This window comes from Brachyhypopomus gauderio, chromosome 1, assembly GCF_052324685.1.
Source record: "Brachyhypopomus gauderio isolate BG-103 chromosome 1, BGAUD_0.2, whole genome shotgun sequence".
Taxonomy (NCBI): domain Eukaryota; kingdom Metazoa; phylum Chordata; class Actinopteri; order Gymnotiformes; family Hypopomidae; genus Brachyhypopomus; species Brachyhypopomus gauderio.
The window spans coordinates 3040497-3058376 of NC_135211.1; the positions used below are offsets into that span (position 1 = coordinate 3040497).

The 17880-nt window shown below is 50.0% G+C and overlaps 1 protein-coding gene across 1 annotated transcript in view; it reads right to left on the reverse strand.

The window, feature by feature from the left end:
- lrp1ba (low density lipoprotein receptor-related protein 1Ba) overlaps positions 1-17880 on the reverse strand; it is a 284803-nt gene that overhangs the window by 103641 nt on the left and 163282 nt on the right. Inside the window, exons 45-55 of the mRNA XM_077010394.1 lie at positions 16202-16327; positions 14524-14652; positions 12734-12853; positions 9847-9960; positions 9578-9733; positions 8634-8756; positions 6402-6521; positions 5807-5935; positions 4899-5021; positions 3967-4107; positions 1119-1306 (exon numbers count right to left, since the gene is read on the reverse strand). Coding sequence (XP_076866509.1) covers positions 1119-1306; positions 3967-4107; positions 4899-5021; positions 5807-5935; positions 6402-6521; positions 8634-8756; positions 9578-9733; positions 9847-9960; positions 12734-12853; positions 14524-14652; positions 16202-16327 — 1469 coding nt within the window. The remainder of the gene's footprint in view (positions 1-1118; positions 1307-3966; positions 4108-4898; positions 5022-5806; positions 5936-6401; positions 6522-8633; positions 8757-9577; positions 9734-9846; positions 9961-12733; positions 12854-14523; positions 14653-16201; positions 16328-17880) is intronic.

The window sequence follows — 17880 nt, forward strand, 5'->3', positions numbered from 1 at the left end:
ACACACACACACACACACACTCACACACACACCCACACGCCCTCATACACACACACCCACACACACACTCACACACACCCACACACACACACACACACACACACACACACACACACACACACACACACACACACACACACACACACACACACACACTCACACACACACACACACAAACACAAACACACACACACCCTCATACACACACACCCACACACACACACACACACACACACACACACACACACACACACTCACACACACACCCACACACACGCCCTCATACACACACGCCCTCATACACACACATCCACACACACTCACACACACCCACACACACACACCCACACACACTCACACACACACACTCACACACACACACACACACACACACAAACACACCCACACACACTCACACACACACCCACACACACACACACGCCCTCATACACACACACCCACACACACGCCCTCATACACACACACCCACACACACACACACACCCACACCCACACACACACACACACAAACACACACACACACACAAACACACACACACACACCCTCATACACACACACCCTCATACACACACACCCACACACACACACACACACACACACACACTCACCCACACACTCACCCACACTCACACACCCACACTCACACTCACACACACACTCACACACAAACACACCCACACACAAACACACCCACACACACACACAAACACACCCACACACAAACACACCCACACACACTCACACACACACCCACACACACGCCCTCATACACACACACCCACACACACGCCCTCATACACACACACTCACACACACCCACACACACACACACACACACACACTCACACACACACACACACACACACCCACACACACACCCACACACACACACCCACACACACACCCACACACACACCCACACACACACACACACTCACACACACACACTCACACACACACACTCACACACACACACTCACACACACACACACACTCACACACACACTCACACACACAAACATACACACACCCACACACACACACACACACACACACACACACACACACACACACACACACATACACACACACACACCTTGTATCCTACAGGAAGGTCCTTGCAGTCCTGCGTACAGCCACTGACTCGGCGGTTCAGACACTCATTGACGTCGCAGTTCTTCTCGTCAGAGCCGTCACCGCAGTCGTCATGACGATCGCACACGCCCGCCAGTGGCACACAGCGCCCGTTGGCACACATGAAGACCGACCCGTTGCACAAACTTTCTAAAACACAACAACAGAGACAAGTGAGATGAGACCTGCCCTACAGGTCATGAGACCTGTTATAACCACGTGACTCCTGTGATAACACAGAAATGGAGCACAGATTGAAAGAACCAGTACCAACAATGTTTATTTTACAGGAGCATTTATTGGGACACACTGAACATCTTGCTCCTAACACCCCATTGGTTGTCGGTTACTGTGAACATCTACATCATCTCCACATTTTCGACATTTCGTTTTTGCCATGACATTGGCGCTGTAGATCGGTTGAGTGTGTTCATCGTTGTTGATCGTAAGTGTTCCTGGAATACCGACTCACGCCTTTTACTGTTACATCACAGTAGGAAAAACAACTAATCAAATGTAAACAATAACTGATCCATGTAAATACAAGATCATGTTTTCTTTTATATATATATTCATGGAAAAGAGCAGATGTTATTCTCGTTCAGCGTATGAAGTATCCCAAAGTGAAACAACTGTTTGACATTTCATTCAAAACATTATTACACTCTTAGAGGAATGTAAACAAGTTGGATTAATCACTACCTTTCAAAACATTCAGAAAACCCCCCAAAAGATTAAATGTCACAATTTACCATCTCTAGCTCTTTAATAGTGTCACAGTGTGCCACTCGCCACAGCATACACACACACACACACACACACACACACACACACACACACACACACACACACACACACACACACACACACACGCTGGGTCTCATACACACACACACACACACACACACACACACACACACACACACACACGCTGGGCCTCATACACACACACACACACACACACACACACACACACACACACACACCTGCCCTGATCACTGACTGCTTGCACCTGTGCCCAGTTTGCCGTCTTTGTTTCGTCCCTCTATTTAAAGGCCGCTGAAACACTCGTCTCACGCGTCTCACGTTCTTCCTGCGTGTGCCAAACACGAGCGATGCGGCCACTTAGCTATCGTTCCTGCTCGCTGTGGAGCTTCAAGATTTGGTGCAGTGCAGGACAAAGACGCTCCGCACGCCGTGACCATCAACTGCATAACCATATTTTCGTTTTTAATTCCATTTGAATTATGTTTGCATTTTTATATCTATATATATATACACATCTCATTTTATCTCTCCTCATCCTCACATTTTTTATAATCCTGCAATATTATGTCAGGGCTGTGACAGCACCTGTGACTTTGCCAAGGACACGTTGTTTAAGGTGGTTTCTAAGATGGTGACTACATCTCTAAGTACGGTATCTCTAGCTACGGCATCTCTAGCTACGGCATCTCTAGCTACGGTATCTCTAGCTATGGCATATCTAGCTCTGCTAACTATAGAAGCTGATATTAGCTAGGACCGGCAGCAATGAAAATACATTTTACCTCAGCAAACCGATATTTTCATTCACGCACTACACTGGGGAGAAAGGACAGTGAAGTCCCCTTAAGTGTGCATCACTGCAACAGTTAGCTTTAGTGTTAGGTCATTAGCATTGTTACGGAACAGCTCCGGACCCTTCCCTGTGGGCGTGCCGTTACGTTGTCTGCGTGTCGTTATGTCCATGTTTGTACTTCCGTGGGCGTGGGTTGTTTGTGAGCGTGTTCGTTTGTTACACCTGTGCCTTGTTTCGAGGTCACGTGGGTCTGTGTTATTCACCTATTTAATGTGCGTTCGCGCAGTGTCTTGTGCTCGTCTTTGTCTAAAGTTCATGCCTGTGTGAGCACCCGTGTCTGTGTGCTTACACCGTCAGAGCTGGGCTTTTTGTGTTTGTGTTGAATAAAGTGTCTGTTCTCACCGAAACCTACGTTCGTCGTGCCTCCTACTTCACCCGTCACAAGCATGGGACATGGGTGTTTTTCTGTCTTTAAAATATAGGACAGTGATTGGTTTATTGATGACTCGTTGAACAAAGTTTATCGTCTAAAACTACTTTAGAATATGGAGCACACCTTGAGATATTGGAGAATGACAAAACTCGGGTTTAAAGTAATTATTGGAATCTACCTAGAATCTACAGGAATCAAATATGGCCAATTACAGCCTAATTATACGCCAATTTAGACCATTTGTTTATGCTCAGTACTTTGCATAATGAAACTTTAAAGTGTTTTTTGTGCAATTTTACAATTAATAATTAAACTATTAATGATTTTCATACAACAGACCTTGATTATGTAAAGGTCATCATTAAAGCTGAATGCATAGTGAAAAAGCTATTTAGAAGTGTTTAATTTGGCCTTTATTGAGCAAAGCTAACTTAATTAGGCCCCAATAAGTGTTCCTTAAAGAAAATGCTGCTTTGGTAGGACTGAAACAGCACTGAAAGTCAATATATAAGCAATTCAATTACATTAAACCTTGAACCTGTGAGAATAGAGTTGGCAAACCTGCATGGAAACACTGGTGTTTGCGTTTAATCCTAGCGTTTCCATATCAGCTCGGATTATTAGACTTCAAAGTCAATAAATAAACTAATAGAATGGAAAACCACTACAGTGGATACACCTGAGTGCGAGTCTGGCCCCCTCCAGATGTCAGACGACTGAGTGATGGAGGAACAGGTGTTCCTACAAATCCCACAAGCCCCAGAGTGCTGAGGCCTGTCCATCACGCAGGCCGCCGTGTGCGGGAGAGACGCTTGCCTGCGGCAGAGCACTTCGGGTTCAGTGGCAGCTCGTCCGATTGGTCGAGACAGTCGGGGAAGCCGTCACACTCCCACTGGGCGCTGGGTAAGCACCTGCCGTCTGTGCACTGAAACTCCGCCTCTCCACATGGGCGGTACTCTTGGGAACGTGGAAGAGAGGAAGGCAAGTTTATTTGAACAGCAAAAATTCAAGGTGCTTCACATCAGACACAGAAGTATAATGAAGCTGAGTAGCTGCTAAGATTTGTCACCTCAGGAAGGTCTTTGCCATCCTGAATGAAAACAAATTTAATAGAATTAATAGAAAATGGCTGTCAAATAAAATAAAAAACAAAAAAAATAAATTACGAACAAATTAGGGATTGAGAAGTAATAAAAATGCACTGTAGTGCTTAAATGTGAAAGTGCTGTGTCACAGTATCTAAGGGGACTGAAGTCTTTATTTTTGAAGCCTTTATATTGAAGCGTTTATTTTCCATTAAATTCTCTTCTAATGTCCTCTGACAACTGGCTCCCTCATAACTGCAGGCTGCCTCTCTGTGCTTAAAGAAAGGAGAGGAGGGAGAAGATGGTATTGAAAGGTGTGAGCTGTTCTCTGTGTGCAGCCCATGGACACCTGCAGAGTTCAGATTTGCGCCTCAGTGTCCTCTGGTGTTGCCACGTAAACCACGACTGGGGCGTCTCCACCCAGACAGGACAATCAGAGTAACAGAATCTCCCCAGTGTTACTCTAGTATGTGAGTATTATGAGAATAAGCACAGCACTGATACACCTTAGATAGATAGATAGATAGATAGATAGATAGATAGATAGATAGATAGATAGATAGATAGATAGATAGATAGATAGATAGATAGATAGATAGATAGATAGATAGATAGATAGATAGATAGATAGATAGATAGATAGATAGATAGATAGATATTCACCACAATCAGCAGACTCATCAGAATCGTCCCCACAGTCGTCGTCATGGTCACACACAAACTGCTGAGGCACACAGTTCTGGTTCTGACACTGGAAGGCAGCACCTGAGCAGGTGTGATTTGGAGCTGACAGGAGACAGAGAGAAAGATATTCTACACCACATCAGTCCGTTTCTGCTGCATGTACAACACAGGGCAAGATGGCGAGAGCGGAGCTGATGGAGGTAGCCTGACAATCATGGTGTTTGATGGTGTTTGATGGTGTTTGATGGCGTTTGGTGGTGTTTGATAGTGGTTGATGGCGTTTGGTTGTGTTTGGTGGTGTTTGATGGTGTTTTGTGGTGTTTGATGGCGTTTGATTGTGGTTGTTGGTGTTTGGTGGTGTTTGGTGGTTGTCCCCAAGCTGCTCTTGAAGATCTGCCATCCTGAGTTCAGCTCCAGTCTTCACCTCACATCTCTTATTAATCAGCGCTTGACTGGCTTTAGGATGACAAGATGGTGCATGTATTTTTTTTGTGTGTTTACTTACTAACGAACAAAAGCTCAAGTGAAAAACGAGGAAAACTGCTGGGGGGTCCGTTGGAGCTGGTGGTGGGACTGGTGTTGTGGGTTTGCAGGCTAGACTGGTGTGACTGGTGTTGGGGGTTTGCTGGCTAGACTGGTGTGACCGGTGTGACTGGTGTGACTGGTGTGCTGGTGTGACTGATGTGACTGGTGTGACTGGTGTGACTGGTGTGACCGGTGTGACCGGTGTGACCGGTGTTACTGGTGTTACTGGTGTGACTGATGTGACTGATGTGACCGATGTGACTGATGTGACTGATGTGACCGGTGTGACCGGTGTGACCGGTGTGACTGGTGTGCTGGTGTGACCGGTGTGACCGGTGTGACTGGTGAAAGGGGGACGCTACCACAGCCGGCTGCTCCGAGCTCGTCACTGCCGTCGGGACAGTCCCGCTCTCCATCACACAGCCACCGTCCTGAGACACACGCGTAGGACCCCGCACAGCGGAACAAATCTGGGGCACACGTCACTGAACCTGAGAGAGAGAGAAAGAGACAGAGAGAGAGGAGAGTGTGTGAAAAACAGCAGGCCGCTGAAGATAAAATACAGCGCACATAATGCAGCTTTGTGCTGGTTAATATCACCTTCATTTTGCCAGGCTCTAAATAACTGTCACCTCTGACACATCTTCCCTCCTTCACTCTCTCTCTCCTTCTCTCTCTCTCTCTCTGTGTCAGGCCTTCCAGGAAAAAGACTAATGAGCATCTTCAAGCTGCTTGTTTAAATCCACTGCGGTTTGACCTTTGTCTCCGCGGTGTTGCGTGAGCTGGTGCGGTCGGCACGACTTCTGGCCATATATCCATCGCTGGGATGGAATAATTACTTTTCTGAGACACGGAATCCCCCCGCCCCCTCCTTCCGGTCTTTTCTGATTGATTTGCGTATACCTGGACCGGACCCGGTGGTGCTGAGAGGAGTGTGTGAGAGGAGAGAAGAGTTACCACACGTCTCGTGACTCTCGTCAGCTCCGTCCCCGCAGTCGTCCTCCCCGTCGCACACCCAGTGCCGAGCGATGCACCTGGTCGTGGAGCAGGAGAACTGGTCCCACAGGCAGGAGGAGTCTTACCGAAGAGAGAAGATTAGCGTGGTTAGCGTGAGCACTGATATCGCAGCGCTAGAGCCTCTGGGAGCAGCTTCCACTCGCGCTAAAAGATCCGGGGCTTGTTGGGCCCCGCCCACCATGTGGCTGTAGCATTCCTATTCACCAATTGTTCTCTTGCGTGCACTCACACTCTCTCTCACACACACACACACACACCTTTCTTTTGCTCTACATTGATAAAGCACCATGTAGACGTATTGCTAAGCTAAGCTAGTGTACTAGAGTGCCTACACAGCAATGCAGCAGGACCTTCACAGCACACTCAGACCAAGGTCACACACAGGGTGAGGAGAGAGGGAGAGAGAGAGAGAGAGAGAGAGAGAGAGAGAGAGAGAGAGAGAGAGAGAGAGAACTGAAAACACAGTGAATTTGGTATTTCATTTGTATCTGAGGATCTTTTTGTGTCTCTTTCATGTTGATTGATCTACTGGGGCAAATTGGCCATCGATTTCAAACCAGAAAGAAGTCGACTGAGAACTTGAGATTATTTCCACAGCAGAGGGGATCAGTTTAAATAAAAAACATATCACAGGGCAAATGGGAGTCAAACGGAATGACCATGTTAGTGAAGATCAAGGCCCGAATCTGCCTGGAGGCACATGGATACAATGGCCCTCACAAAGAGAACCGAACCAGCACCTTTCCTGGGACGCAAAACCCATGAACTCCATTCCCCATAATCCTTTTCATAAGCCCTGCTTCCCCCATTGCCTCCGCTCTGAAGTCTCTCTGGGGAATATGGCACACTGGGGTGTCTACAGCTGCAATATCAAAGAATCGAGATAAAAGAAAGAGAGAGCGAGAGAGTAAGAGAGCAAGAGAGCTCGAGAGTGAGAGAGGAGGACAGCCAATTTTACTTCAGCAAGCAGAGGTAAATCCCAGTAGGTGAGTCATACTGGAATGTGGTGATTGAACACAACGGCTTAAACCAACTCACTCCCCACCCTCCCCACCCACTACACAGGGCTGGAGCTAATGGCGTTTTGCACCCTGCATGGGGTACTTGAAGTTAAAACAGGAAGTCCTAAAGGAAGAGATCATTCACACTAAAGGACAAGGCCGAAGGGAGGCGGAGCCTACGCTGGAGGTCAGACAGAAGAGCTTCACGCCAGCACTCCATCATTCTGACTCGTCTGATTCAATCACTCGCTCCGTCCCACCCGTGACTCCGCCCCACCTGTGACTCCGCCCCACCCGTGACTCCGCCCCACCCGTGACCCTTAGTCCGAACGGACCCGCTCCAATTTCCACGGAGAGTGAGACTTGGAGCGAGTGGTTGGGGGGAAGGGGGAGGGGCCTGAAGGACTCTAACATAATAATTACAATAATAATAATAATATTGATGATACACCCTATAACTAGGGTTACACCCTATAACTAATCCTTTCTCTTAGATTTTGTCCGCTGTAGTGCAGTACAACTAAAAATGTTTGCGAGTACATGGAGATGAATCAGGATTGCTGTAAGGTACAGAAACAGCAAGGCAGGCATATCTACTAGATGGTGCTTTCTGCAAGCAGGCGTGACACGTCGATAAATGAAGTCGAACAGAACTGATCCCGCTGAAGGAAGCAGTCAGGCATGACTAGACGATAGAAGGTCTGCCTCAACTCGACTGTGCTCACCAGGAAGAAGAAATCAGTGAAATTCTTCCTTCCCCCGTGACACTGATTGGCTAGGAAAGAATTACTCAAATCGTATCAGAGATGTATCGTCCCCCTTTGGGCACGAGGGGGAAACTGGGGGGAAGATGAACGTCGCCATTGGTTGATTTGTCCAGTGCTCACTGTCTGGGTATCAAGGCTACACACCTCCCTAGACAAGTCGATCAGTTTGGGGGGAGATTGTTGTTTTTTTTCCGTCCTCTCGAACACCGAGAAACCCAGTCAGGCATAGCTGGACATTAAATCCAGAAGGATGGCTCTCACCCCAGACATGGTGACTCGCCCGGTGTAGACGTCAGGTCTCCATAAGCAGGAGACATTCCAGGCGTAGCCGGATGACAGATACACAGGCTCGGGTGGATGAGGTGATGGGTGGATGAGGAGAGAGAAGGGGGGGGGGGGCTCACCGCACTCTGTCTCGTCCGCTCCGTCCTCGCAGTCTCTCTGGCCGTCACACAGCCACCGGGTGGAGATGCAGGCACCGCCTGGGCAGGCGAAATGGCCCTCCGCACACGCCCGACCTACGGGGGCTGACAGGGGTCAAAAGTAAAAGTCAACCAGGGGGCGTTTCATCGAGATGGAAGCAGGAGGAAATTTCGCAGTAAGGTGTGATATATTTCGAGAATGACTGAAGGGCATTCTGGGGATGTTTGAAGAATTTGGGATTCATTTCAGAGATACTGCATTTATTTGTATGACTGTATGACTCCTGGCAGACAGGTGATGTATTTCACCAACACTCAAAAATCACCAATAATCAAAATTAGTTTCCCAAAGGTTCTGCAGGTCAAGTGTCATAAAAATAAACTTGTAAACTTTGACATCCATCTCCTTCCACACACTCATATGCTGGAGGTGTGCAGTGATGTAGCCTCACACAAACACGTCCCACTGTCTTACAATCGGCATCCAAGTAAACAATGTTTTATTCACTCTTACGCATTCACCTCTTCATAACTGCCGGAAAATATCAGGATTCGGTCAGATCACTTAAAAACACTGCAAAACATCCCCGCATGTTGTGTTGTGTAAAGGGCAGAGAAATGTCTAGGTTGTCTAATGCAAGAGGCATCTGGGATGATTCATCTGTAAAACACAGAGCGCTTGGCAGTGATGGTGGTGTTGTAAAACCCAAGGCCACCCAGCCGTTCCACAACACACGTGGAGGAACATTCCAGATGTTTCCACCATGCAGGTAGAAGGACATTTGAGATCTCCAGGAAGCTGTGGTGCACTCGGCCCTCCGTGAATTACTTCAGAGCGTGTTGGCTGTTCTGGAGGAGAGAGGGGTGGAGGAGAGAGGGGAGAGGGGTGGAGGAGAGAGGGGAGAGGGGTGGAGGGGTGTCATTACCACGGCAGTGGGCTTCGTCAGAGTAGTCCCCGCAGTCGTCAGCTCCGTCACACAGCCAGTGGGGGAGCACACACAGAGACGTGGAGTTACACCTGATGAAGACGCCATCGCTCACACGCACACCCAGTCGATGGAAACCCGCACAGTCCGTGTGACCTGACGTAGGAAGGTGTATCAGTGTCAATGAGAGTGTGGGATGACACTCAAAGACACATGCACACACACACACACACACACACACACACACACACACTGTGTGCATATCTTACTGCAGTTCTTCTCGTCGGATGCGTCTGCGCAGTCGATGATCTGATTACACCAGGCCGTCTGCGACACACACAAGCCGTCTGCACATCGCTGCTCCGTGGACGAGCACGACGCATCTGGGCCAAAACGACCTCCTGTTAGATCGTTAGATCGTCCCGGAACCACGTTGGGCCGCCAGCCGGCACTCAGCAGAAACACGTCGGCACAGAGTTGGAACGGCACACTGGACTCTAGCGCTCTGCTCCAAAAGCAGCGACTCTTTAGATCAGTCTGGAGGCTGAACATCAGCCCATTTGAAAGTTCCAGGATGAACACAAAAGCCTGGCGGAACGTTCCAGAACAAGGTGGTTCGTCCAGGCCGTTCTAACCACGCCCCGCTAACGCAGATAGAGTTAGCCACAGGCTTCTGTCCAGACGGTTTCATGCCTTGTGTAAAACTGTAATAGACATCAGTTGGGGAAAAGACGGTGTCCCAAACCACTGGAGTGCGCCCTAGCCACTATGGCCACGCACCCTTGGCCTAGTTCAACTCTGCCTCTTCTGCCTAGTGAGTGACAGGCTGGGTGAGCACGACCCAGCTTAGGTGAGGCGCTATCCTCACACACTCTTAATGGAAGGCTGTTCTAATGGCCCTGACTCCAGCAGCGGGTCGGAGGTCAGAGGTCAGAGTTTTCCCCTGAGGATGCAGCTCAGGACGGAGGAGCAGGTGGAGCAGAGCAGATCAATTGTTTATGATCTCTGTGTCAACGTGCTTCTGCGTTCAAATTTTAAGTTGTGATTTACCTACTAAAAAAGTGGAGTGGTAAAATGAAGAAACAGAAATAGAGGCGGATGGACGAGGAGGGATGGTGGAGTGGGTGGAGTGTGTAGAGTGGGTGGAGTTGGTAGAGTGGGTGGAGTTGGTAGAGTGGGTAGAGTGGATGGAGTGGGTGGAGTTGGTGGAGTTGGTAGAGTGGGTGGAGTGGGTGGAGTTGGTGGAGTTGGTAGAGTGGGTGGAGTGGGTGGAGTGGGTGGAGTTGGTAGAGTGGGTGGAGTGGGTGGAGTTGGTAGAGTGGGTAGAGTGGGTGGAGTGGGTGGAGTTGGTAGAGTGGGTGGAGTGGGTGGAGTTGGTAGAGTGGGTAGAGTGGGTGGAGTGGGTAGAGTTGGTAGAGTGGGTGGAGTGGGTGGAGTTGGTAGAGTGGGTGGAGTGGGTGGAGTTGGTAGAGTGGGTGGAGTTGGTAGAGTGGGTGGAGTGGGTGGAGTGGGTGGAGTTGGTAGAGTGGGTGGAGTGGGTGGAGTTGGTAGAGTGGGTGGAGTGGGTGGAGTTGGTAGAGTGGGTGGAGTGGGTGGAGTTGGTAGAGTGGGTAGAGTGGGTGGAGTGGGTAGAGTTGGTAGAGTGGGTGGAGTGGGTGGAGTGGGTGGAGTTGGTGGAGTGGGTAGAGTGGGTGGAGTTGGTGGAGTGGGTAGAGTGGGTGGAGTGGGTGGAGTGGGTAGAGTGGGTGGAGTGGGTGGAGTTGGTGGAGTGGGTAGAGTGGGTGGAGTGGGTGGAGTGGGTGGAGTTGGTAGAGTGGGTGGAGTGGGTGGAGTTGGTAGAGTGGGTGGAGTGGGTGGAGTTGGTAGAGTGGGTAGAGTGGGTGGAGTGGGTGGAGTTGGTAGAGTGGGTGGAGTGGGTGGAGTTGGTAGAGTGGGTGGAGTGGGTGGAGTTGGTAGAGTGGGTAGAGTGGGTGGAGTGGGTGGAGTTGGTAGAGTGGGTGGAGTGGGTGGAGTTGGTAGAGTGGGTGGAGTTGGTAGAGTTGGTGGAGTGGGTGGAGTTGGTAGAGTGGGTGGAGTGGGTGGAGTGGGTGGAGTTGGTAGAGTGGGTGGAGTTGGTAGAGTGGGTGGAGTGGGTGGAGTTGGTAGAGTGGGTGGAGTGGGTGGAGTTGGTAGAGTGGGTGGAGTGGGTGGAGTGGGTGGAGTTGGTAGAGTGGGTGGAGTGGGTGGAGTTGGTAGAGTGGGTGGAGTGGGTGGAGTTGGTAGAGTTGGTGGAGTGGGTGGAGTGGGTAGAGTTGGTGGAGTGGGTGGAGTGTGTAGAGTGGGTGGAGTGGGTGGAGTGTGTAGAGTGGGTGGAGTGTGGGTGGAGTTGGTGGAGTGGGTGGAGTGGGTGGAGTGGGTAGAGTGGGTGGAGTGAGTAGAGTGGGTAGAGTGGGTGGAGTTGGTGGAGTGGGTGGAGTTGGTGGAGTTGGTAGAGTGGGTGGAGTTGGTGGAGTGGGTGGAGTTGGTAGAGTGGGTGGAGTGTGTAGAGTGGGTGGAGTGGGTAGAGTGGGTGGAGTGTGTAGAGTGGGTGGAGTGTGGGTGGAGTTGGTAGAGTGGGTGGAGTTGTTGTAGTGGGTAGAGTTGGTGGAGTGGGTGGAGTGGGTAGCGTGGGTGGAGTGGGTGGAGTTGGTGGAGTGGGTGTAGTGGGTGGAGTGGGTGGAGTGGGTCGAGTGTGGGTGGAGTTGGTGGAGTGGGTGGAGTGGGTAGAGTGGGTGGAGTGTGGGTGGAGTTGGTGGAGTGGGTAGAGTGGGTGGAGTTGGTGGAGTGGGTGGAGTTGGTGGAGTGGGTGGAGTGTGTAGAGTGGGTGGAGTGGGTAGAGTGTGGGTGGAGTTGGTGGAGTGGGTGGAGTGTGTAGAGTGGGTGGAGTGTGTAGAGTGGGTGGAGTGGGTAGAGTGTGGGTGGAGTTGGTGGAGTGTGTAGAGTGGGTGGAGTGGGTGGATACATAGCAGACAAAGCATCTTCAATGCTGGCAATAATGCTATTTTTATGCTGCACAATTATTAGAATTTTCAACCCCTTTCGAATCACTCACTCACTCTATTGCTTTTCTAATACACATATAGCCAACAGAACCAGGACCACACAGACACGGCCGTGCTGCACGAGGGATGTGCTCACTGTGGCAGTAGGCCTCGTCGGACATGTCCCCGCAGTCGTCCACACCGTCACAGAAGCGCGAGGTCCGTACGCAGCGCTGGTTGTAACAAGCTTTATAACCGTCCCTGCAGTTGCGGTTGTCTGCAGAGAGACAGGAACAGGATCATTTGTTGGGTTTCGCTTCGAGTGGCAGCAGCAAAGGTCACAGGAGCAAAGGTCACAGTAGCAAAAAGGCACACCAGCATAGAGATGCACGTTCCACACCAGCGTAGAAGATGCACGTTCCACACCAGCGTAGAGATGCACGTTCCACACCAGCGTAGAAGATGCACGTTCCACACCAGCGTAGAAGATGCACGTTCCAAGTCATTTGTGTCCTTGTAATACCTCAGAAAAGTAATATTCTAATTTTCAATTTTCTTGTTTATCTCCAAACTTGCGAACTGCAAGGTCTTCCTGACCTCTACGAAGCTCACACCCATCAACATATTATTATTTCATGTGGCTTCTTCTGCTCATCAGGCTGCCACGGTAAATACAAAAATGTTCTTAATTACTTGCTTGGTTAAATAAAAGGTTAAATAAGAAATCATCTCACCTTGGTGATACCCCTGAGATGTGCGATTACACGGTGGGAGAGAGACACAAAGACAGCGAGCTAAAGTCTGTTTGGAATCATTTGAAGTGGAGATGAGAAAGACACAGGACATCCCTAACCACCTTCATAGATTCAAGAATTCAGTTCAACTAACTGCATCATCTCAACCAGGAGTCCAATCCTGCTCAGATCCTGTCCTAGCTCACAGTCAGATCTCAGATCCCAGCTCACAGTCTATACTCAGCAGCAGGTCTCTATGCTGAGAGACAGTGGGCCATTGCATGGGAATCAGGATCCCGGATCTCTCCAGACTGGATCTATCGGGATCTCTCCAGACTGGATCTATCGGGATCTCTCCAGACTGGATCTATCCGGATCTCCCTGGATCTACCCGGATCTCTCCGGACTGGATCTACCCGGATGTCTCGGGACTGGATCTACCCGGATGTCTCGGGACTGGATCTACCCGGATGTCTCGGGACTGGATCTACCCGGATGTCTCGGGACTGGATCTACCCGGATGTCTCGGGACTGTGGTTCCCGTGCATTCTGTCTACCCGTTGCCCCTCCGTATTCTGCAGGAGTTTGAACCAGAACCCAGGCTGCTGTTTGTTCTCCCCCGGATCCGTCACAGAGTGATTTGCAACGCACGGTTTGAAAAATGTGCATTATTCACGGGCCCGCTCCAGCGCTGCAAGGATCCGGGCCTCAGCACGTTGTTGCCGCGGGCGCCAGGTCGCCCCGGGATACCCCACGTCGCCCTCCGCCCTGCCTCGGCTAAGCGAGCAGATGTTCTCCTCACGATGAGACTCGGGGCTGCGGCTGCGGAGCGAGAGCGTGTCGTCCGCTCCCGGCTCGCTCCGGGGCGCAACTCCTTCCAGCCCCGCGAGCCTGGCTGGGTCGGCACGCCGCGGGGTTCAGACAGCAGAATCAAAACGCAGACGTTTCCTCGCCGGTGTGAAACCCCGAGGTGAAATGCCACCTGCTGCATGGCATTCCCTCATGTCACGGGAAGAAGACAAGGGAGGTGTGAAAGCAATCACTTCCCCTCCCCCTCTCCATCTCTCCCTCTCCCCACAGCCCCTTCCCTCCCTTTTCTCCTCTCCGTCTCTCTTTCTTCTCCCTCTTTTTCGTCTCATTGTCTCTAAGACTCCCTGGCTCCTCGTGGGCTCCCGGAAGCTAAACCGGGCCAAATGGGAGAACGGGTCCTCACCGCAGTACTGCCTCTTCTCGTCCGAGCGGTCCCGGCAGTGGGCGATGCCGTCGCACGTGAGCTGGTAGTCCACGCACTCTCCGTTTGCACACTCAAACTCCGAGTGTGCACTGCAGGACGAGTTGGCCGCTGTGGGGACAGAAGAACAGGGGACTGTGACCCATGACAGGTCACCAGAAAACCCGCCTCCCCTTTGTGGGATCTTCCAGGTAACTTCACACTGGACATCTGATGCATCGACCTGTTCACTACGCAGCGAATCATCACTGCCCTTGTATTACGAATCACACCGTTACATTCACCTGTAATGTTATGTGTCACTATGTACCATAATGTACCTGTTACATTACACATCACTTGTAATTACATTTCACCAGGTAACCATAGATAACTGGGCTTCACTAAACATCACCAGTAGAATTACAAAACACCAATCGATACTCTATACATCATTCTTTATGATTACACACCACCCCAATACACGTCATTCTGTGAGAATATATACAACTCTGACACACTACATTTATGGCATTTGGCAGATGCCCTTATCCAGAGCGACTTACATTTTTATCTTTTTTTTGTATACAAGTCAGCAATTGAGGGTTAAGGGCCTTGCTCAGGGGCACCTCATTCATGGCCTCAGTTCTGGGGAACCCACGACCCTCCGGGCACAAGACCAGTTCCCTAATCACCAGGCCATGACTGCCCATATTACACATCACTCTATAAAAATATACATCACCCTAATACACTACACGTCCTTCTGTAAGAATATATACCACTCCAATACACTACACACCATTCTGTAAGATTACACACCACCCCAATACACAACATATCATTTTGTAAGATTACACAATAGCCTGAAACATCACAAGTCCTTGGATATCCCAAAATGCCCAGGAACATGACACTCCTGAAGGTGCTCTTAATTTCATTTCAAAGCTGCTAACATGTCATCTCCGTACCCTCCTCCAGGGTGGCTGGAGCTAAACCAGAAGATGGAGGGATGAGAAGGAGCAGCGTTACCTCAGCGTTACCTCAGCGTTACCTCAGTATCACTGACGCTAAAGGAATATTTCAGGTGTTTAAGGAATTTCACATTTAAACAAGCAGCCAAAAAAAAAACTAACAAAAAAAGTGTCAGGAAGGAGTTGAAGGAACCAAGAGGGTGAAGCAAGTGAGAACATACAGAGAAACACAGAGAAAATGAGTGAGTGTGAGTGAGAACATACAGAGAAACACAGAGAAAATGAGTGAGTGTGAGTGAGAACATACAGAGAAACACAGAGAAAATGAGTGAGTGTGAGTGAGACAGAGAGAGACGGGTAGTGTTACGGGAGGAAGAGACAGCATGAGGGAAAAGAGGGAAGAAACCATCAAGGAGAGAGAGAGAGGGAGAGAGAAGGAGCGAGAGAGAGGGGGAGAGAGAAGGAGAGAGAGAGAGGGAGAGAGAAAGAGAGAGATGGAGATAGGGAGAGAGAGAGGGAGAGAGAGATAGGGAAGGAGAGAGAGAGGGAGAGAGAGAGAGAGAGAGATGGAGATAGGGAGAGAGAGAGAGGGAGAGAGGGAGGGAGAGAGAGAGAGGAAGAGAGAAAGGGAAAGAGGGAAGATTATTAAGCAGAATTATAGAATGAAAGCCAAGGCGAGACACAGAGACAGAGCATACAGGACTTACATACACATCTGTTATCATCCAGTAGAATCCGCTCCCCGCGACATCTGCAGGTCACCATGCCGCTTGGGGTCAGGAGGCAAAGGTCGTGGCAGCCTCCATTATTCACGCTGCACGGGGACAACTCACCTGGATGCAGAAAACGGCAGCTCTCAGAGACCAAGATTACAGGGCGCCGGTCTGTTCTTCACCGAGAGCTCCCCGCTACGCGTCAGCCGAGGCTCAGGTGTGGATGCAGAGATAACAGGCTCCGGCGAGACACCCCTGTGCTTGTAGAGTGCTGGAGGGGCCGCGTGGCCCCGATCCCCAAGGCTCCAGGAAGGAAGTGGGTGCTAGCGCCAGGCCCTTTATCAGTTCAGCCAGCGGCTCCTCAGAGACGGACAAAACGACGCTCGCAAGAGCGGAACCTGCTTAAAAAAATCCCCAGCTTTTACTGGAGTAAAACAAGAACAACCCAAGCACACGCTGCACTGAACCCTGGGTAAATTCCATCGTTCCGCAGGCCCAGTAAACACCCAGAACGCTAAACTGGTGGAAATCAGTGTGGACAGCCAAAACAAAGCAAAATACATATGGAGTTAACGTGACGCAAATTGCCCATAACTCAGAATGCAGGTAAGCTCGCTACAACGTGTCCGATATTTGAGAAATAAACACGGACAGGGAAATAGGACATTTTACAAAGAAGCAAATATATGATGCGCCGCAGTAACTAACTGCCGAACGCGTCCGCACTAGTCCGGGAAAACGTGCCGATGTCAGCTCAAATGACTCCTGGCCAGAGCCAAACGCAGCGTTATGTGTGACTCTGGCATAAAGAGCGTAGCCAGCGGTCTGAAAATAACTTTCCCCTCACAAACAGGACAGTGTTTCATCTCTAGCAGAGGTGGTCATGGCCCTCCTCAGCTGCCTGTCCTACATTAGATTTGCAATCTACATACAGTGTTGCTGGAAGAATTAAATCACTGGAGTTGCTAAAAAGTGCATTAATTGTGTCAGAAGACCAAGTCAAAAACTGCAATACAAATGCACACTCTTGCTCGCACACACACACACACACACACACACACACACACACACACACACACACACACACACACACACACACACACACACGCACCCCCACACAAACAAACATCTCTGAAAGGCATTCTTCCCTCGGGTCACAGTGTTTGTACACAATCACAAAAGTGGGCACACACAAGGATTCACACTGACAGACACACGCACACACACACTCACACCTTGAATGGGACTGTGTGTACTCAGTACACACACACACACACACACACACACACACTCAGCCCGTGTCCATCTGTGCACACACGCATACACAAAGACAATTCCGTATGCGAGCACACGTGTGCTAACACACTCGCGCGGGGCCATCGTGTACGCTGAACACATCATGCAGACATGAACAGTAGCACATGGTGCCAGACAACCACCATGACAACAGAGACAGCAGGCTCCGCCTTCCAGCCAGCAGACTCCGCCTTCCAGCCAGCTCCTTGACATATTACAGAGTTAGATGTTCAGTCTCAGCAAGGGGGCTCTGCAGTTTGGTGACATCAACAGGAAGCTCTGAGATCTCTAGCCGTTCCAGAAGAGTGTGTGTGTACGTGCCTCTCTGTATGAGATCCTGTATTTGGTGTGTGATGGCGGCCCTGTGTGGTTTCACA